The sequence below is a fragment of the Trichinella spiralis genome (genome assembly GCF_000181795.1).
Source record: "Trichinella spiralis strain ISS 195 chromosome Unknown Scfld1, whole genome shotgun sequence".
NCBI classification, from domain to species: domain Eukaryota; kingdom Metazoa; phylum Nematoda; class Enoplea; order Trichinellida; family Trichinellidae; genus Trichinella; species Trichinella spiralis.
Genome location: NW_003526940.1, coordinates 2,879,427 through 2,899,113, shown reverse-complemented (window position 1 = coordinate 2,899,113; position 19,687 = coordinate 2,879,427). Strand labels below are relative to the sequence as shown.

General features: G+C 31.5%; 5 protein-coding genes and 1 non-coding gene across 6 annotated transcripts; 2 read left to right on the top strand and 4 right to left on the bottom strand.

Moving 5' to 3' along the window:
• The first annotated feature begins 1,159 nt into the window (after positions 1-1,159).
• Positions 1,160-8,942, top strand: Tsp_09040 (conserved hypothetical protein). The gene is made up of 20 exons (XM_003382144.1): positions 1,160-1,200; positions 1,318-1,510; positions 1,610-1,693; positions 1,986-2,053; positions 2,102-2,261; positions 2,320-2,560; positions 2,617-2,738; positions 2,862-2,992; positions 3,058-3,145; positions 3,200-3,355; positions 3,431-3,758; positions 3,851-4,339; positions 4,687-4,851; positions 4,912-5,033; positions 5,093-5,151; positions 5,330-5,576; positions 6,616-6,726; positions 7,114-7,209; positions 7,275-7,347; positions 8,296-8,942. Exons 1-20 carry the CDS (start codon positions 1,160-1,162, stop codon positions 8,940-8,942), a joined length of 3,621 nt encoding a protein of 1,206 aa, XP_003382192.1.
• Positions 8,943-9,323: 381 nt separating this feature from the next.
• On the top strand, positions 9,324-10,418 carry Tsp_09039 (putative HEAT repeat-containing domain protein). Its single transcript, XM_003382143.1, has 2 exons — positions 9,324-9,543; positions 10,219-10,418. The coding sequence occupies exons 1-2, from the start codon at positions 9,324-9,326 to the stop codon at positions 10,416-10,418; spliced, it is 420 nt and encodes a 139-aa protein (XP_003382191.1).
• A 1,366-nt stretch (positions 10,419-11,784) lies between these two features.
• Tsp_09038 (conserved hypothetical protein) lies at positions 11,785-13,209 on the bottom strand. Its single transcript, XM_003382142.1, has 3 exons — positions 12,857-13,209; positions 12,383-12,795; positions 11,785-11,867 (listed from the first exon to the last, which is right to left on the bottom strand). Exons 1-3 carry the CDS (start codon positions 13,207-13,209, stop codon positions 11,785-11,787), a joined length of 849 nt encoding a protein of 282 aa, XP_003382190.1.
• Positions 13,210-14,029: 820 nt separating this feature from the next.
• Tsp_09037 lies at positions 14,030-14,101 on the bottom strand. The gene has a single exon. It is a non-coding gene; the product is annotated as a tRNA-Cys (tRNA).
• A 598-nt stretch (positions 14,102-14,699) lies between these two features.
• On the bottom strand, positions 14,700-15,712 carry Tsp_09036 (hypothetical protein). Its single transcript, XM_003382141.1, has 3 exons — positions 15,520-15,712; positions 15,219-15,302; positions 14,700-14,923 (listed from the first exon to the last, which is right to left on the bottom strand). Exons 1-3 carry the CDS (start codon positions 15,710-15,712, stop codon positions 14,700-14,702), a joined length of 501 nt encoding a protein of 166 aa, XP_003382189.1.
• A 791-nt stretch (positions 15,713-16,503) lies between these two features.
• Tsp_09035 (dachshund protein) lies at positions 16,504-19,442 on the bottom strand. The gene is made up of 2 exons (XM_003382140.1): positions 18,904-19,442; positions 16,504-16,729 (listed from the first exon to the last, which is right to left on the bottom strand). The coding sequence occupies exons 1-2, from the start codon at positions 19,440-19,442 to the stop codon at positions 16,504-16,506; spliced, it is 765 nt and encodes a 254-aa protein (XP_003382188.1).
• Between the last annotated feature and the right edge of the window lie 245 nt (positions 19,443-19,687).

Sequence of the window (19,687 nt, the reverse complement as noted above, 5' to 3'; positions counted from 1 at the left end):
CAAATTATAAAATATAGCAGACGCAATAAATGCAAGTAAAAGTTTTCTTCAGCAAGCATAATCTACCTTAAATACAAAAAAATCATACTAAACAATAATAAATGGCCTCTTTCCTACTTTAAACAGTATAATAAACAATCTCAAAGATTCCAAGCCTGTGATAACTAATTCAAAGTTTCTAAAAAGACAATGCAGCAAATATTATTTTTGTGCTGTCTTCACTGCTTGAAAAGCTAAAATAATTCCATTCTTTAATACAGTAACCTGATAGACAGAAGACTAATTGTTGATGTGCAAGTGTTTATTTAATATACAAATTAATTGTAAAATAAAATTATTATCATGCCATAATATTTTTAATTTTAAAATTAATGATCATTTCCATAATTAAAATTAGAAATATGAATAGACAAAAAACACTGAACTGTATGACACTGCAATAATATTATACTTTCCTGTTATATCATATTTTTAATTAAAAAAATATTTTATTTATTAAGTAATTCTTGTCAAGCAATTGCATAGAAATATCTTACCTTTTAATGAGATAAATTTAGTTCATTTACTAACTTCATTATTTTGCTTACTGTACTTAATTTTTGTAAAAGTGACGATTAAAGTTTATTTATCGAAAATATGTTGATATGTAATTTTTTAATTTTAAATTTAATTTATGTTTGAAAAAATCATTTAACTTTAATTATATCATGGTATAAATTTAATTATATTTAAAGTATGTTTAAAATATGTAAGCAGTTTAAGAACGGTAACAGATTTTCTTTTCTTCTTTAGATGCAATTTATTTATATTAAGCTTATTATAATTTTAGAATTTTGATTTTTTTATTCAAACCGGTAATAGAATTTTGATTTAGTATTTATAACGATAGTTTCATTTAATGTGGATTTAATTATCCACATATTGTCTGTTTTATAACATTTGAAAATTTAACTTTTAGTTTATTTCTTTTTGTAATGTATTTCAGTTAATTTTTTACATATATGCTGCTGATTTAATTGATTAAATTATCTCATTTGTTTACCACAATTTTGGCATGCTGTTTATCATTATAGTTTTTTTCAAATTAATTTATAGATTGCATTGGAAGAACAGGCCTGGGTGGTACGATATTAATTTTCCATTTGAAAACAGTAAAGAGATGGATTTGAAAGATTGGTTTAATGAAATTTCTCGTAACAAGTATGTTAAATATAGATTTTACAGTTAATTTCATAATTAAATATTATTGAATTTACATTTTTTGATATTGTATAAATTATATATTTTACTGTGTGAAATTTAATTGAAATTTTTTAGATTAATTCCTAAAGAGAACCCAATTTATGTGATTGGCATCATTGGAAAGAGTAGTCTGAATGATAATTGGGACATTTCTAAATTTATTAATCATGCTTTTCGGAAAGATTTATTTACATGCACGAAGAAGTACAAGAGCTGTTGTATTGAAGCCGCGTTTGATCGTGATTCATCTATTCTTCTTCTGCGGTTGGTTGGCCCGAATGATCTTAACAGATTTTCTCTGCAAATAGAAAATGTTGTGTTTTTTCTCATTTACTAGTAAATTTAATTTATATTGTAACTTTTATAGAATTTCAATTCCTCGTTATTTGACATGGAATTAGAATACACTACATTTGTAGCATATCTGTTAATGGTTTCTCATGTTATTTTGGTAAGAAATGCTTGATAAAAATTGTTATCTTGTATAAATTTTAATAATATACATAATTGTAGCACATAGTTGTTTTGTTTTGCATTGCACTGCACTGCATGAATAATTCGAGCATGAAAATCAACATTGATTTAACAACATTCATTTTCATATTTATAGGGAAATTGTTTTAAATTATGAATGCTTCATTGAAAAGTTGAATAACTTTTTGCATGACGGCATATTTTATCTGAGCATAAAATTGCTAATGTTTTGTGAGGAAATAGTTTTAACATTGCTTAAATTTTTGAAGTTATATCATCCGACATGTGATTTTGATATGAATTTTCTACGATTATTTCGCAACGCCAATTGGTACAGGTAATGGAGTGTATAGGGATGTATATTTTTTTTATAACTGATTTTTAGACAAATTTGGAAGAATGATACTTCGGAAATTTTGAAAAACCTCGCTGGTGCTTGCGAAGATTTTATTTATAGTAGTCGCCTAGCTATTCCTAGATTGCTGTTCTGTTCTGCTCGAGCACCTAAGTTTATGAGACCTGATGGTAAATTTGAAGCAAAGCAAGTAATTGAATTTCATTTCTAATTAGCATATGTTATGATTATGTATGCTGTTTTACAAGGTTACATACAACACAATGGAGATGAATGCTGAAGCGATGATTCTTGATGTTTTTGATAATGTCCGTCTGGCACATACAACGTATATAAAGAAAGATATGGCATTTAGTTTTCCTGAGAAGGAAAGATTTGTGCTAATTCTTCCTTCTTCCGAAGAACCGTGCGATCCGCTTTGGGACATTGCACGAAATATGAATTCATGGCTAAAAATGTCACGGCTTATAACTTTAGAATATCTTAAGTGTATGAATTTTGATAATACTGTCAAATGTTTTTTGTTCTGTTATGCTTTACTTTAGCTCAGAATGATGATTTGCGCCCAGCATACGATGGTTTTCGAAAATTTTTGTTAAATCATGTTGATGCGGTGGCAAATGATTTTGATAATGATGACAGTATAGATTCGACTTTTGTATTTCAGGTTTGCTTTTTTAGACGATTTTCAGTTGAGAGCATTTATTAAGTCACGTGAAATGGTATTCAAGGAGCAGTGACGTGGTGAAAGTGCCGAAATATTTTATTTTTAGCATGATTTTTGGTTTAGGTACCTAATTTGGAACTTTTTATCCAGTTTGCATCGAAATTGTACGAAAATATGATCACTAACCGTGCAACTTGCACGTTAAGTAAAAAGCTTGCTGAACATTTGGATGTTGATACTGTTTTGTCTAGAGAGTATTTTATAATTAATCGACAATTTTACTCGACATTTTTGTTATATTTATACAAAAATTTTACAGACTGTGCGACAGAGCTCTTCCATTAGCAAAGGATGCATATGAAAAAGGTTTGCCAGAATTTTATCCAAAATCAGAACACTTGAGCAAGGTAGTTTGTAAGCATTTTCAGTGGAATATTTTTGTTGTTTATTTGAAATTTTAGTTGGCGCAAGCTATTCTTGTTTTAAAGCAAGAAGCTCGAGGACTATTTTTGGAAGAGACCATCGAAGCGTTGAAAGCATCTTGTGAAGAAACGTGGAAAGCTGGCCGACAACAGTGCGAAGCAATCAGCGTTACAGGAAACATTTGCATGAATCCAGTTTGTGTTTAATATTTGTTCTGCTTTGGAATTTTAAATTTATTCAAATTTTTCAATTTTCATTATCTATTTTAGCGGCACAGAACTTGCGAATTAGAAGAAAGTAGTTCATTGCCAATTATGCCCCATATTGGAAGTCTAAATTATATCAGTACGTGCAATTGTGGACATAAGCAATCAGCTCGTGCCGATCCGTTTGATTTGTTATCTGCAAATTATGGATTTTATGAAGAAAATGGACTGTTCAGATGTTGTTCGCATTTGGAAAAGTTTGAATTTACGGTTTATGATGGAGAATTACCTGAAGCCGATTGTATTGAGTCGCCGATTTGTTGTTCATCAGAAATATTGCAAGAACCACTGACTTCAAGTGGTGATTCGTCGTCATCTAACGAAGCGGACGGTAATAATGTTTTCCCCATAATTTAATGTAACATTTTATTTTTAAATTAATACTTTTAGATAAGAATATGGAAATGGACATGTTACTTCCAGACCGTGATAATTTACCAGCTTTTAGTTTTGAAAAAGAGGAAAAATTTTTATCAAGCAGCTCTGAAGAGAGGCACTCTTTGGAAGAGGAGTCTGTTGGTCGTGACCATGGAATGAGACTGAATTCAACAACAACAATAGCGTCTACTGATTCATTAGAGGCTGAAGAAGCTTTTTCCATAGAAGACAGCCACGAATTGGCAGAAGAAACGCTGGATGAAAATGATGACAATTATACAGTGGAAGATGAAGATGATGCAGAAATTGACGATGAAACGGATGATGATGCATCAGAAAGTTGTCTACGTCATACGCAAGTGAAGTTTGATTTCGATGCCGCATATGTTGAAAGAAAATTGCTCGGTTCGACGGCAGGCAAAAATTATTACTGGGGTTTGCCATCTAATCGCTGTCCACCAGATGCTCTTCCAGTATTTCCATCTTGGGCTGTCACTTGTATTGGTTCTTCCAGTTTGTATACACACGCTCACGGTATGAGTTCTTTTGTGTCCTATCATCTTTACCCAAGCTAATTTTTCCTAGCCTTTTTTCTGATCGATCAACTTATTCTAGTGGTGAAAATTAGTGGTTCATTGTAAATTAATTGATTTGTTAAAATTCCCATTTTTACGTTAATTGTAAATGGATTTTTTTAAATTTATACTACTTTAATTTTATTGATTTAATTGTTGTTAACTATTGTTATGCAAATTCAATTTAACTGTTTCTATTCAACGGATCAGAAAGAGAAGGCAGAAGGGTAAAAGAAAAAAAGTTATGCTGTGGTTGAAGATGACTAAACGATTATTTATTTTCATGTTAAACTAATGTTTTATCAGGAATTCGAGATCAACCTAATTTTACCAGAGGTAGCAATTACTTATTGCCGTGGGATGTGAATGTTACTGTAGATGTGAAAAAATGGCAACAGTGGATGAACACAACAGCTAGTTATTCAAAACGAATGTCATATTTTAGCAAAAAACCATCTGCAATAAGAAATGGTACATAAATTGTTCGGCTTATTAATTTATCAACTTTACCTGTGAAAGTTTATCATTTAGGTGAAGGTATAGTGCATGTGAAAGTTTTTGTCGGTTTCGAATATGAATGCTCTCGTGGACATCGTTTTATGATGGAATCTCCGGATAAAATTTTGAAACACAGCGGACCGTATGGACCAACTGTATGTTGACTTTTCATCTCACACTCCGTATTGGTAATTTGTTAAAAGTACATTTGCAGGAGGATGCAGAAGCAATTTTATACAATGACATGCCGTTAATGTTCCCTTGCAGTTGTCGGTATGTAAAGTGCTTTTGTTTTTCTGCTTTATTGTCCAAAACAAACAAACAGTATGATGCATTTTTACTTTTATTACATTTTTTGTTAATAAACTTTTAAGCATTTAAGTAATTATATTATTTTTCATTTGTTTTGTTTTCGATTTTTTGAAGACGAATAATAAGTTTATTAATTTAGTTCCAATGGACCGTTCTATTTGGGACAGTTGATGAGAATTCATGTGGTCACTCCTAAAGCGCCAGTTGTAGTCCAGATTCGACCTCGTATACAAATTCAAAGTGCCCAGTCAATCATTTTTGACACCGGCGTAGATGATATTCAACTTGAATCCTCGAAATATTGGATTGTACGTCTTCCATATGCGTATTATTCTATGTCAGCTCCAATTTATCTGCGTCGTGAGGGTAGCCATGCCGTTGGAAAAGTATTCAAAGAGATGATGACTGTGAAATCGAATCTATAAATTTCTATCATCATGTATTTTGTTTAATTAAGGCATTTACTCTTACTGAGTTTGTGGGGCATGTTTTCATGGTGTATGATAAGTTAAGCAATGAGGTTGGCATAAACTTCCTCTTAGCGCACATTTATCATCGATTGGCAATTTCTGATTTCTAATTTTCATTCCACAGATTTTGTTTGCTTTGCAAGCAATAATTGTTTTTTCATTTACGCGTCGAAATCCATTGGATTTGGTTCTAAATTTCAGTTTGGAATATTTTGCTTTCATCAAACATCAGCTTCACTTTAACTTCAACTTCAGATTCACTTGTACATAGTTGACATTTTCTACGTTCAATAATTATCGTTTAACTATTACGCAGTTTTGGATTTTTCAAAAGTCTTCTTTTTTTTGAGTATTATATCAAAAACGTGACCATGTTTGACAACAGCTTTGGGCGCAAATCAGGAACAATTTAAATATTCTTTAGCTTTATGCTTCTTCCTCAACCATCTGAAATTTTCAAAGTTTGTCGTTTCAGTGCTTTTTATTTCCGCTGATATGTCGTTTCCAGGACTAATCGTTCAGTTTGCATTCTTTAGAGAACAAAATTTCGTTATATGAGCGTACATGTGCAAAAAGACGCTGTTGAGTTGAAGCATTATTTTTATGCTAATTGTGATTTGCATATTCTTCGCTCAAGCCAATTTCCTGTTTCTCTTTTGCATTTCTAGCTTTTTGTTTAAAGCATAAGCCTGTGGTCCGTGACGTGCAATTCTTTTCTTTCTGTTTAATACTTAAATGTTCGCGAAATTTAAACTCAGTTTTGTGACGGTCGATTTTTATTGTCAGGTGAACTAGTTTTTCATTAATGCTTGCCTTTAGCCAACATTGCATAATTCCATTTCATTCCTCTGCTTTTGTGAACCCTTCTACTATGAATTTTGCTTTTGAAACTTCTGACTTTGGCAATTTCTTATGGAAATTGATGATGATTCAGAAATTATATCACGAGTTTCAGATGCCCTACGGCATGATTTTGTTTTGCGCAAGTTGTTTACCATGCAAGAGTTTTAAGATCAAAGATTACAAGTACAAGTATTTTCATCCAAACCTTATATTGAGATGTACTGTAAGTTTGTTCGTATGCGTGTAAGCCAGTAGTATCTGTGTGTGTGTGGTGTGTGTTACCCATTGAGTGTGTCGTTGTCTATTTGGTTTGCTTAGTAAAGATCATACATGCAAACCTACAAAGATCTTATCTATTTGACGATGAGTAGTCAGTAGCCGTCGTGATGAAACAGAATTTCAGTTTGTGGTAAGTCTTCAAAATGACACGTGAAAAACATACAGTAGCACCCAGCGTGGAGAGATTTTTCTGTTAACCAGTGAATTTTATCTCTTGAACTTGGGAAAAGTTCATATGTCACTTTGAGCGAATGCGCTATGTAAAAGATCGAGGTAATGAAAATCATAAATTACACGACACAGTTTGAGCTTTTACTTGCATATGTTACAGCTAAGCAATCCTCGGCCTTGTGAAGATATATATTCTCGAAAGACATATGCGAATGAAGAGATCAAAAAGACTTTCGAACTGTGGTATCAACCAAAAGTGAGCGTTTTTATAGCTCGAATGGAATTTGGTAAAATCAGCAGAAACGAAAGAAGGACTTTTAGAACCTTTGGACCCATCACCTTGTAACGCCAGTAGAATGGACAGCAACAATTGTCTGCGTAGACAAAGGAGATGGTAATGCACAGATATTTAAAGACTTCAGAGTGATTTTTTCAAAATTATGTAAACTGTAGGATTGTAAGTTGGTGAAACTCAAGAGCAGCAGCTGCATGCAGGTGATCGATTGATTGCACTGCTTTTCATTGGATATCAGACGCTGCTAGCTTGAAAAGAGAGGCTGCGGATGTGGTTTCCAAAGATTTTTCCAATATCTGTGGAAAGACGTTTTCACTAGTAACAATTTACAGCCGAACAAAATCAACTGCTTATACTTTAGAAACGGCAGGGCAAGTATCGCGACGAACAGTTTCGATTCCTTTGGCGTCAAAAGTCAGTGCCATCTGATCAACAGATTGTGACACGAATAGCCGACGTAGCGTTTTTTTTATTTGCAAAATGCACGGATAATAAATCTAAAAAGAAAAAATTCTGAGTGCAAAAAAATAACATTCGACAAATTTCACTTTTCAAGTTTCAATTTCACTGGATAGGGATTCATTTCGGTTATAGACGCAGCAATTTCAGCACCTACGGCAAATGTTTTCGGCTAATTGTTATTGAAAATATATTATTATAGTATATTAAAACTTTCAAATATATATCTGTCTTTGTTTGAAGCGTAAGCTGGAACAAAAGAAAACCAATAAACATGCTTACAAGTTTCAAAAAATTGATTATATTACTATTATTATTATTATTATTATTATTATATTATTATTATTGAGTAAATTACATTAAAGATTTGAAATTGAACACTTTTCAAAACGAGCAACTTGTGCTAACATTTGTTTAAGTAAATTTTTAAACAAATATAGAAATTACTTTAAAACGACCCAATTTAAAATATTTAAAAGTTTAAAGTTACACATGAACCAATGTGTATAGTCCAGCGGTTCAACTGCTCACAGTTCATTTTGGAGCAATCAACTTAGCGGTGTGGTTGTTTGAACAATACAAATTCAGAGAAAATGTCGATAAAAGAAGAGAGCAACAAAGCGCTGGCAAAAATCTCCCTTCCTTTACGTGAAGTAAAAGTTTGGCTGTCGTGTACACAATGGCGCCATTTTGAATTTGAAATCACAAACCCCACTGACGTTATCATCGGGTTCCATTTGAAAAGCACCAGACCGTCTGCAATCAACGTCCACCCAACGTACGGCTTCATCGAAAAGCGTAAATCTGCAGTGGTGAAAATACATTTCCCAAAGGTGGATGAGTATAATTTCACCATACGGGCGGATCGTCTGACAGTACTGCTCGCGGTGAAACCTGAGGACTTATCATTCTCAGAGCCCAGCCTTTTGTGGGATGGGGAGAGTTATTTGCCGGATATCTACGCCCGCAGATGTATTGTCGTGAACTACAAAATACCGTTCGAAAATGAAACGATCAAAAGAATTAGAAAGAGTTTATCTAAAGGAAAAAAATCAACCGAACAACAAATTAATGGACAAAAAAAACAATGTCGCCAGGATGCAGAAACCAATGCTGCTGCACAAGCAAGCAAAACAGTCCAGTCAAATGATAATGAAGAAGAATCCGAAGAAGAAGAATCTACCGAAGACGTGACCAATGATGTGAAGAGTGAAGCAAAACAAGACAAACAATAATGGGTGTTTGAATTCTTTTTTCTCATATCAACTCATAATTTGTAAAATAATTCTCACATTTTGACAAAATTTATTAAATTAACATTAATCTGACTATATTTTAATAAAATTATTAATAAAATTTAATAAACAATAAGTGTTTCATGTAACTCTGCGACTTTTTCTGTCATTATAAAATGGTTAAATCAATTTCACTGTGACCGTGTATGAAGTGTTCACAACATCAAGTTATTGGTTTTAAATTTGGTTTACATTAAATGATTGCATTTTTTTATTTCTGTTTTTCTGTTGAACAAAAAAAACCTTCTCATCTGTCGTAAACAATGCGAGCAAACAAAGCAAACGGAAGAGGAGCTATGGATTTTCGAACTGAAAAGAAAAATGGTGACAATGACATCAACGCATTTTGGTGTCAATCCAGTGCGTAGAAAACAACGATGGAGCAAAAAGCAGAGAATAGCTGTGGAAATTTCAGTGCTAGTTATTGTCAGAAACTACAACCTTCATATGGGTGGCGTCGATTTGAATATCATGCTATCAGAAGAACTGATGGATATTGTACAAAACGGACTGCAAAGGAGTCCAAAGGAATCGATTCAAAGTAAGCAGTGTATTTACTTGCATTTACATCATTAAATTTATTTTACATCATTTGTCATATATCATTTACTAAATGCCATTAAAACTGCACTCGGTGAAAGGCGTATGCCGTCAGTATCCACATTTGACAAATCATAGTCGCCAAACGAGCTTGACTAATAATGTTAGCATTTACCCATTTTCCACGTTTGTCACAACATTTACATAGTCGTGATCAACGTCAAACATGTTTTGTTACACCAATACTGGTAGCAAAAAAAGTAACAAAAAATCATAAATTTTCTACTGTTTTTTTCGACATTTAAGATCCTTAGACATCCTTAGATGACATTTTTTTCAGAAATGGAATGAAAAATTCACCAATAAAATAAATTATACTTAACATCAGCTGAATACAAATGATATAAACTTTCAAATTTGATACTGATATTTGAATAATGATTTTTTTCTATAGTTATATAATTTTTAATAATCAATATGAAAATGACATTGTTTATATTGTTTTTCTTACATTACATAACAATGATATAAACTGATCAGGCTAATCTGGTTCCACTTTTCCCTAGAAAAAAAGTATTCAATTAGCGATACTGCTGCAAAAGATGTTTGAATTTGAACATTAGCACAAGTCACAATTTGTTCTTGCCAATCAGCACAAATTATTGCACATTTTCAGCAAAGAATAACAACTTTTACTGGAAAATTTTACCATACAATGTAAGAAAAGAAGGAAACACAAACAAAAAACAGGGTAAATATTTGGAAATGTTTGCTCAAAGTTTTGCTTTCACGGATACTGTAGTGTTGTGTTATTGTGAGAATCAATTTTCATTTTGCAAAATTAAAACATTCTCTTCTTGTTGTCATTTGAATTAAAATTTTAATTCCAAAAAAAGGAAAAAATTCTTATCAATGGGATGCTGAATTTATTTTCAAAATTGTTTTTCAAATTATCTGAAGCGACAAGTCCAGAGTCCGAAAAAATATAGATTTTCATTTAAATAGTTTTTCTGGTAACTTTCTTATCTTTTTCTATTTCTCAACTTATTCCTATTCTGTTTGACTTGCTTAGTAAAGATCATACATATATAACACCCAGCAGCTTTTTTTATTCCCAGCAGATTTTTATTTAATTAGATTTTTATTTTTAGCAAAACGCTCTTTATTCAAAGTTTCAAATTAACAAGTTGAAGTTGCAAAATGGGATACAATTTTTATTTCACTATTCATTAAAGGGCACATTTTACTTCTACAATTCAGCTTAACTTCCGGGAAATGATATTTTGGCTTGCTATTTATTATCTTTTTCAAAGGCCCTTGTAAACAAAAGCTTTTCACTATTATTTACTGTGAGTTTGGATTGCCTGCTGGCGATGAACTGACGGGTAATGACGAAATTGCTGTAACAGAACAGAACTTACAGTTCAAGAAGAAAAAACATTCTAATAATAACATACGTTGTCAAAGAAGCCTGAAAATCTTTACATTGCAACAGAGCTTAATTTCTTGCTAGAAAAATTCCTTAGAAGCTAGATCTATTTTGCAATTATATTCTTCACAAATCTGTTTTCAAATTCAAACCAGGCCATAATGTTTTCTGAAAAATTCTGCTTTATCTTCGATTAAATTTAATCGAAAAAATTGCAAATTTACACAAATCAATAACTTTATCATGAATTATCAAAACATTTCAAAATTGACAAAAATTTCAAATCTTAATATAAAAAACCATCATCAGTTCATTCAACCAAGTGAAAAGAAGCAACTTCATCATTTCTTCATCAGTTGAGTTCCATTCTAGAACATTCAATAAAGCAGTTTGATAAAAAATGCGCCATTACTTGTTGAAGCTTCATCAAGTTCAGCTTATTCAAAATTTTATTTAACCAACGTTGATATTAATTATAATTGTTATGATAATTTGCTTTAGGAAAGATAATTTAAGCAAACTCACATGAAACCACGCATAGAAAATGTAAATAAGTAGAGCTTTCCACTTTTTACAATTAAAATGCTGCGTTAAACAAGTTTCAAACGGAAGCAAGGATGCTTCAGAACTTATTCACATGGACATATCTGGATTGATTTGAAACAGTTCCACCTGAAGAACCGAACTACCATATTTTATTAATTTCATCGACAGCTACTTTGTTGGTTTAACCCTCATCCGGACACCTGTCTACATATGTAGACACTAGAAGTTTTAATCCCTGTACATGATGTTAAAATTATTTTTTAAGAACTAGTATAATGCAGTTATGACGTAATGGCATTGGTTGTGTCGTCTGAACTCTTCAATGATTAAAATTTTTCTGCTTCGATTAGCTACAATTATTTTTTATTTCATTGGTCTAAATTTTTAATTACATTATGTAACATTTGATCTAGAATTTCACAGTGGAATTTTTTCATTGTTTTTAACTGTTTCTTCTTTTAAATATTTACTTTTCTACTTTGTACATTTAGTGATTAGTATTTGGAAATGTGATTTTAAAAACTTTCTATGTTTTACAGTTATGGTGGCCAAATGAAGTTTAATTATTTTTTGAAGTCAATTTTTCTAAATGAAATTTACTTTTCAATGCTCAACAACAACAATATCAATAGTAAATAACAGAGAATAGCCTATGAGTAATGAACAACAGCAAATAACAGATAATAACAACAATGATAATAAAATATAATACAAAAAATGTAATGCAAAACCACCATTGGGAAAGCGGCATTAAATCGGCACTGGCTTGAGGTACATCGAAGCTTCAAGAAACAGCTCCAAGGTACGCCTGTCGTTGGTGTATTCACCCGTATATATCATAACCCGTCGTTGCTTTTCAGCGTACTTATTGTTTTTTTGTCTAATGGAACCAGCGGCAGGATTCTTAAAAGGACCTGGTTGATTAGCGTTTCCATCACGCCTTTTTCTTCTTTAAGAAAATGGATCATACTGAACAATATCAGTTTAATTCCACCTGCTTTTTTGTTGAGCCCATTATGCCAACTTTCCAAGTGGTTATTGGTTCTGATATTTACATTACGTACATTCCAAAGCGGCAGTCGCTCATTGGTCACCCACTCCTGCCGAAAATATTGAAATAAAGTTAATAAATTACCCGTAGTGCCTGCTTCAAGCAGGCTAACACCTGTGTCAACTTGCGGTACATTGAGGAAAGCAGTAGCCAGGAGCATAATCATTTTTCTTTTTGTTTCTTCATCGCTTCGATAGCGTGTTTTCAATCCCAGATCACCAACTTTCCTATGTACTGTTTGGAAGAAATGGAAGTAGCAGCACTGTAAGTAGCGCATTCAGAAAGTACCACCGAATCGGAGGTATCAGGGCTGTTTCAAAATCACAGATGATAGCCTCTTGATTGAGGTCGATCTCAAGAGCTACCGCTCTGCTTATTAAAGCTTGGAATATAAACCTGTATGTGCCAATATGTTTATCCGTACATAAACAATAGACTACGGGCACCAGTTTACCGTCCGCAAAGACATGGATGGTGAACAGTTGTTGATACGAATGCGAACAAGTCAACACATTCTGATCACCCTTTGATGACAAGCTGAACTGCTCCAGTTCTATATCTGTGCCTTGCTTGTGGATGCGGAGCTGATACATTTTCTTGATATCAGCCCTGTCTCCAGACAGCCATTCAGTGCATTCCATCTTAAAGTGCTGAACTGTCGAAGACGACTTGACTATTCCACACTTCACATGGTTGGGCGGGTACCAATCTGTCCATACGGACGGGTCTGGTTTCTAACCGCCTCTTTTCCAGCCATTTTCCACATAAGAGCGTCCAATGTCTTCTTTTTTATGCTTATACTATTAGTTCATTCTCGGAGAGCTTTTTGAGAAAAAGTCTCGCTCGGTCAGAGCTGTCAGGGAGCGGGCCTAAATCGACTCTTCAAAGGAAGATAAACATCACATCGATCTACGTCAAGCGACAACGACTGTTTGAAGTGTTACATTGCCAATCGCCATATGTTGGGTCTGGGTCAGGTTCAGAGTTGACATCTGACGACTCTGCTTCAGTGTTATTTTCGTTTCCAATGTCATCTTCAAAACCACGACAAACTGCAATCAATAAACTGAATTGGGTTGGTAGAGCAAAAATGTGAAGAACACGTTATTTCCTACAGTGGATTGTATTTTAGCGGCGGTGCTTAGTGCTTAAACTGCTCATATCGGTTGCTGTGAAATGAGTATCCGCTTGGTACCAGTACCATGCAAAAGATAAATGAGTGCGAAAATTTCTATTTTTTAACAACAATATCCGCACAACAATAGTGTACGGTTGATACAGTAAACTGAAAATCAGGCAAAATTGTTGACGTCTTGAAAATAAATACACAAATATTTACTTTGCGATTTAAAGAATGGAAAATTTTAGTTTTGCAAGAAGTTTCTTTAAAATTAGAACTTTTAATAATGGAAATTATTATAAATATACACAAGTCTTTGAAAATTAGTTTGGTAAAATTTCAGGGGGCACCCGGGTTTGAACCGGGGACCTCTCGATCTGCAGTCGAATGCTCTACCACTGAGCTATACCCCCATGGTGGTCAAGTGATAATATTTATTATATAAAGTAAGTATATAATATTTTGTAACAGTATAATTTTTCAATCACAAATTTTGTATAAATTTTTATAATATGAATAAATCCGTATTATGCTAGGGTTATAATAACACTGTTTGGCGTATCAGGATGCACTATTACGTTATTTATTGGTAAATTTTTTTTCTAGTTGTAATATGTTGAGCTTTATAAAGCTTATAAATAATGATAGGAAATATGAACTTAATAAAAAAAAGTGGTTTTAAAATGATATAATTTAATTGAAAAAGTAAAAACAACAATACTCGTATTAAAGTAAATGAATGGTAGGTTTATTGATTTCTCAGTAGTTACAATGAATTCTGCGAATGAAGAATATCAGTTCACCAATAACACCAAAAGCAAAATATAAGTACAAAAATAAGGAAAACACCAACGGTTGCTTCATTATTTTCCAAGAAATATGTGTCGGATATATTTTGAAGCTATGAGATAGAATAAATTTTCAATAGGAAAAATTGAAACAGAAAGTCACTTTTTTGCACCTGGAATAACTTTTGAAATACTATTTAACTAGATGAATACAAGGAACCCGTTAAGATGACGAATCTGAACCATTGGAAATGGAACAAGTGTCCATATCGCTAGATGGTTGAATAAAGTTAAGATGAACATGTGATTGATGATTTTCTCCTTTTCTACTGATTGGAGATGTTTGAGCAATGCTTGAATCATTGGAAGCCTGCGTGCAGACGGACAAACGAAGTTGCAAATCAGCAATCGTTGCTTTCATTTCTTTTACACATTTTGCATTAATTTCTGAAAGATAATTTGCAAACATATGTAAATTTAAATAAACAAAAATAATTAAAATCATTATCATTTCAAAATGCTATAAAAATTTAAATAAAATTTTAAATTCACCGTATAATTTCGTAAGATATTTTGCATTAAGAATAGGCTAATTTTGAAATGCTTTCTCATACTTCAATTTAAAATTCAAAAAATTAGAAATTGAATTACAAAAACAATTTAAAATTCTAAAAAAAATAAAATAGTTTATTAAATTTTTTAAATATAAGATAAAAGATTAAATAAAAACAAGATAACACACTTTCAGATTGTTCTTTTTCTTTCAGTAGATTTTCAAGATGAGCTCGATTTCTTTTTTCTGTTTCCAATGCTTTAAGCATTTCCACTAAAAATTCAATTTTCCTTAATTTTAAAATGAGTAAAATCAAAGTAAAAAAATGATGAAAAATAAGTAAATTAATTAGTAAAATTTTAAATATTGAACGTGAAATTTAAAAGTGCAACAAATGAAATATATTCATATAATATGAAATGAATAATGTGAAATATTTAAGAGTAATTAATTTCAAATGAATTTTCTTGTACAACTCATAAGAACTAACTTTTATCTTTCTGTTGTTGACTATCAACTCTGCGTATTGTGGCTAAAGCCAGCTCCATCATTCCAGATGCACTGATCAACAGATTTTCTATCGTATAATTATTGTTAACAGAGAAACATTCTTCTTCTGTAGCAGTGGATTGTCGTTGGGCTAGGTCTAAACTACAAACTACAATGTACAACATCTTTATCATTTTTTATTATTCATCCTTATCGTTGTTAATATTTTGATCCACAATTAAAATGCGGAAGAATGCGACGACAATAGGAGAAGAATTGTTCAAATCACCTGCTGTTAAAAATTTAGATGTCTCACCATCATCGACCAGTTGGCTTTCTTGATTTGTTGTTTTCCTAAATCTGTGCTCCGAGATAAAATATGAAGAAATTAGCATATAAATGTTATTTAAAAAAAGAAGTATGAGAGATTTACGTTCTTTCTGAATTGGATTTTCCCAAAATTAGTGCTTCAATGTCTGTCCAAGAGCGTGCGTTGGCGGCCGCTGCTGCGGCCGTTGAAGCGACAGAAAATGGATTTTGCGCCATGTTGTTGCCCAACATTTGAGTCAGAAATATTTGTTGAGGTGTCATCGGCAGAAATGGGAAAAGGCTGTTGTTGATTTGTGAAGATGCAACACCAAGTATGCTTGTCATTTGACCATGCGGGCCGTTTCTATTTTCCAAGGAATTATTCATTCCATGACTATTTTTATCTAAAGTCATTTGAAGAGAAAATTCAGCTTGTTACATTTTCAGAATAGAACAAAGCAACAAATTAAAAATAGAAATAAACGCAATTTATATGGATAATATTATATCAATTTAAAAAAATACAGTAGAATTGATGAGAAAATTCATTCGAAATAAAATTTAAAAACAATTGAGAGGTCGTCGAAGGGTATAACTCAGTGGTAGAGCATTCGACTAGAGGTCCCAAATTCAAACATGGTAATTTCTTGTCTGAATAAAAATGGATAAATTTAAATCAAACAATATCCAATTCTTGTATGATGATAATGTTGGTCAAAATATTTCTTTTTAATAAACTATTATTTAAATTACCGGAAAATTTCATCTGCTTTTCATTCAAAGCGTTTGCTTGTTGGTTGATAGTGGTGTAAGAATTTTCTGAACTCAATGAATCAGGCAAAAGTGACTGATGATACAAGGCATCAGAATTGCTTCGTTTTGGCGGTCGACCAGGACGAGAACTAAATCAGAAAATTAAACCAACAAAGAAGAACAAATATTTCAACAGATTTTTGTATTTCTGCAATTTTATTAATATTTGTTCGTGTGTGTGTGTGCAAAGTGATGATAAATTTTTCTTATTTGATAATGTTGAAAGGTGTATAAAAAATTAATAATATGTCAATTAAACAAGTTATGAATTACATACAATTTGTCAGAACATTTTTAAAATACAATTGTGCTTTTCAAAATTATTTTCCATCATTGCCAAGCATATCATATTATATCGTCAAGTAAAATTCCTACTGGATTTATTTTCCAATTACATTATATATATATATATATATATTATTGACAAAAACATCAATATGTACATTTGTAAAAAGCTACATTATGCAAAGTAATGTAGAAAAATGTAAAATAACCTGTGAAAATGTTTTGATAAAAATTAAATGTTGTATATTGTTGAACTTGAAAAAAAATATTTATTTTCCCAAAGTGATAAGTTTTGATTTTTTGAAAAATTGTTGCATTATTTATAAAGATAGAATCTGTAAATTTTTCAATTTTCAATAGGAAGAAAAAAGAATACAAAATCTGCAAGTTGCAAAGATGCAAATGAAAAAACATTTTTCCCATTTACACGAAAAGTAAATATTTAAAAATTTCAAATATTAAAACAAACAAACAAACAAACAAACAAATATAGATTAAGAATGAAATGATCATTTTTGTTAATTATACCACTAATCAATTGATTAAATAAATAAAAATTTTATAGTCGATGAATAAATAGTTTGTCACTTGCGAGCGACACAATGGAATGATTTGTATTCTTTATTGAAAAGTTAAAAATAATTTAATAAAAAAAGAAAAATGATTTTGCCAAATAAAAATAAAAAATTTCTCAAAAGCCATTAAAATGTCGTTTCAATTGAACTTTTAAAATGATACTACAGCAATAATAAAAAGGCAAACTAATACAAATAATCCCCCCACCATTGTGAATGCCAAACACAAATTACACATTTGCTCTTTTCACTGTGTTCATGTGTGAAAAAGGTAAAAAAATACAGTTGTAATTTTTTCTCAAAAAAATTTTCTGCTCCTGCACAGTTGATTGATTATGCAAGCGATATTTACACATACAATTTTCATAATTTCAATATTACCATGATTTGAAATTGGTTTTTTCTTCATTTCGAAAATAATTTCTATCATTATTAATCAAATACAAATAATGAACAAAATTTAAAGAAAAATTTTTTTAATAAATTAAATTTAAAAGAAAAAAAATTCTTTCATCATGATTTGAAAATTTTTCTTCCATTGGCATTTTTGAAAAGAACAAAGCTTTTGCTATTGGTCCAATAGATTCATTTCTTTTTCAGAAAAAAAATCAATAATTGAATATTAAATATTTATCATTTTCATGGCAGATGTTCAGCTTGGAATTCATGAGTGAAATTATTTATGAGTAGAAAAATATTATAATGGAATGGAACAAATCTGGAAAGCAGTAGTTAAAGAAAAATGTTTGTTTTACAAGAATGAATAAAATAAAAATGAAAATCTGATAATTTTTCCAAACCATAATAATAGTTGGAAATAAATAAAATTGAAACTTGACGCACTATTCCGAAATATGATTATTGTTATATATTATCAATTGTTTGTTTAATTTATTTACTTTTCTTTTTTGCTTACAAAAATGTAATAATCTGTTGAAAGTTGCAGAAGACAAAAAAGCAAAATTTCATAAATATTCTACAATTTCCCCACCCCTCCATACACCAACACGCACACACACACACACACACGTCTATTTATATATTATTATAAAATTGTAAAATGTTAATTCGATTAAAATGAAAATATTAATTTTCCAACTTGTCCAATAAATTTAAACAAATGTCATATGCCATTCTTTTTTGAATTGAAGAGTACTTTGATAAGAATCGTTGTTTGTTACATTTTATGTATGTTTCCATTTCTCGGATGTATCTGCTTGTATAGAACATTTTCAAATGGTAATGTAACAATGTAATGGAATAATATAACAAGAGAGAAGAAGAAATCATTGATGAAATGAAAAGTCAATTTGCGTTTGCTTTTGTACATTTTGAATTTATGAAAAAAAAATTAAATGAATAAATTGATTAAATTGTAATTTTGTCAAAAATAATTTGCATACTTGGATGTGGCGCAGTCTTTGAGTAGCGTGTCAAAGTCGTGACATGAGATCAGTTTGCACCGGTTGACGCCGGGCTGTATGGCTCCGATGGATCTGAGCGCGCGTACTTGTTCCACGTTGCATACGATCGGGGTGACATCCAGGCGCTTGAGTTTGGTATAGACGGTGTGCAAGCCGCCGACCAAATGCTTCAAAAACAGTTCGTAAGCTTGGGGTAAGCAGATCAACGTGCCCATGTCGGTGCGAAAAGCGGCCACCTTCTGACCGCGATATTCGATCAACTGGGCCTCGACCGCACCCGTGGCCGTAGCGTTGATCGAAGAACCGTTGTTGCCAATATTCATCAACTGTATCAATCTTTCTTCCATCACATTCTCAGGCGATGTTGGTGTTGGATTTGATTTCGACATTGCAAACGATTTGCTATTGTTTGTTTGTTGTCTTTCATCATCAAGCATCATCTCATCTGCATCACTTATATCAGATTCTAATGTACAACAATCTGGCTGAATATTATTATTATTATTACTATTATTCATTTCGTCTTCAAAATCTAAAATCAAAAAAATAATAATAAATAATTAAATCCGAATAATAAAAATTACAAACCTGAGTGAACAGAAAATGAATGTCGTCGTTCCATCTGAAAAAGAAATTAACATAATTACAAACAAATATAGCTTAAAAATAAAGATGAAAAAATTCACTTACTAAAAAATTTAAAAAATCAGATAACAGTATGAAAAAATATGTATGTGTGTGCGTGTGTGCGTGGAGAGGGAGT

Excerpts from the sequence above, each read along its gene's own strand:
- Tsp_09036 (XM_003382141.1), bottom strand. The coding sequence starts at position 15,712 with ATGATAAAGATGTTGTACATTGTAGTTTGTAGTTTAGACCTAGCCCAA. Across the intron at positions 15,303-15,519 it reads TCAACAACAGAAAGATAAAA|TGGAAATGCTTAAAGCATTG; the intron begins GTTAGTTCTTAT and ends TTGAATTTTTAG. Across the intron at positions 14,924-15,218 it reads AGAAAAAGAACAATCTGAAA|AAATTAATGCAAAATGTGTA; the intron begins GTGTGTTATCTT and ends ATTATCTTTCAG.
- Tsp_09035 (XM_003382140.1), bottom strand. The coding sequence starts at position 19,442 with ATGAATAATAGTAATAATAATAATAATATTCAGCCAGATTGTTGTACA. Across the intron at positions 16,730-18,903 it reads AAAGACTGCGCCACATCCAA|TTCTCGTCCTGGTCGACCGC; the intron begins GTATGCAAATTA and ends TTTCTGATTTAG.
- Tsp_09040 (XM_003382144.1), top strand. The coding sequence starts at position 1,160 with ATGGATTTGAAAGATTGGTTTAATGAAATTTCTCGTAACAA. Across the intron at positions 3,146-3,199 it reads AATCAGAACACTTGAGCAAG|TTGGCGCAAGCTATTCTTGT; the intron begins GTAGTTTGTAAG and ends TTGAAATTTTAG. Across the intron at positions 7,348-8,295 it reads CTGCGTAGACAAAGGAGATG|AGAAAATGTCGATAAAAGAA; the intron begins GTAATGCACAGA and ends ATACAAATTCAG.
- Tsp_09038 (XM_003382142.1), bottom strand. The coding sequence starts at position 13,209 with ATGGAATGCACTGAATGGCTGTCTGGAGACAGGGCTGATATCAAGAAA. Across the intron at positions 12,796-12,856 it reads CTGATACCTCCGATTCGGTG|GAAAGTTGGTGATCTGGGAT; the intron begins GTACTTTCTGAA and ends AACAGTACATAG. Across the intron at positions 11,868-12,382 it reads ATTAGACAAAAAAACAATAA|CTAATCGAAGCAGAAAAATT; the intron begins GTACGCTGAAAA and ends AAATAATTGTAG.
- Tsp_09039 (XM_003382143.1), top strand. The coding sequence starts at position 9,324 with ATGGTGACAATGACATCAACGCATTTTGGTGTCAATCCAGTGCGTAGA. Across the intron at positions 9,544-10,218 it reads TCCAAAGGAATCGATTCAAA|CAAAGAATAACAACTTTTAC; the intron begins GTAAGCAGTGTA and ends GCACATTTTCAG.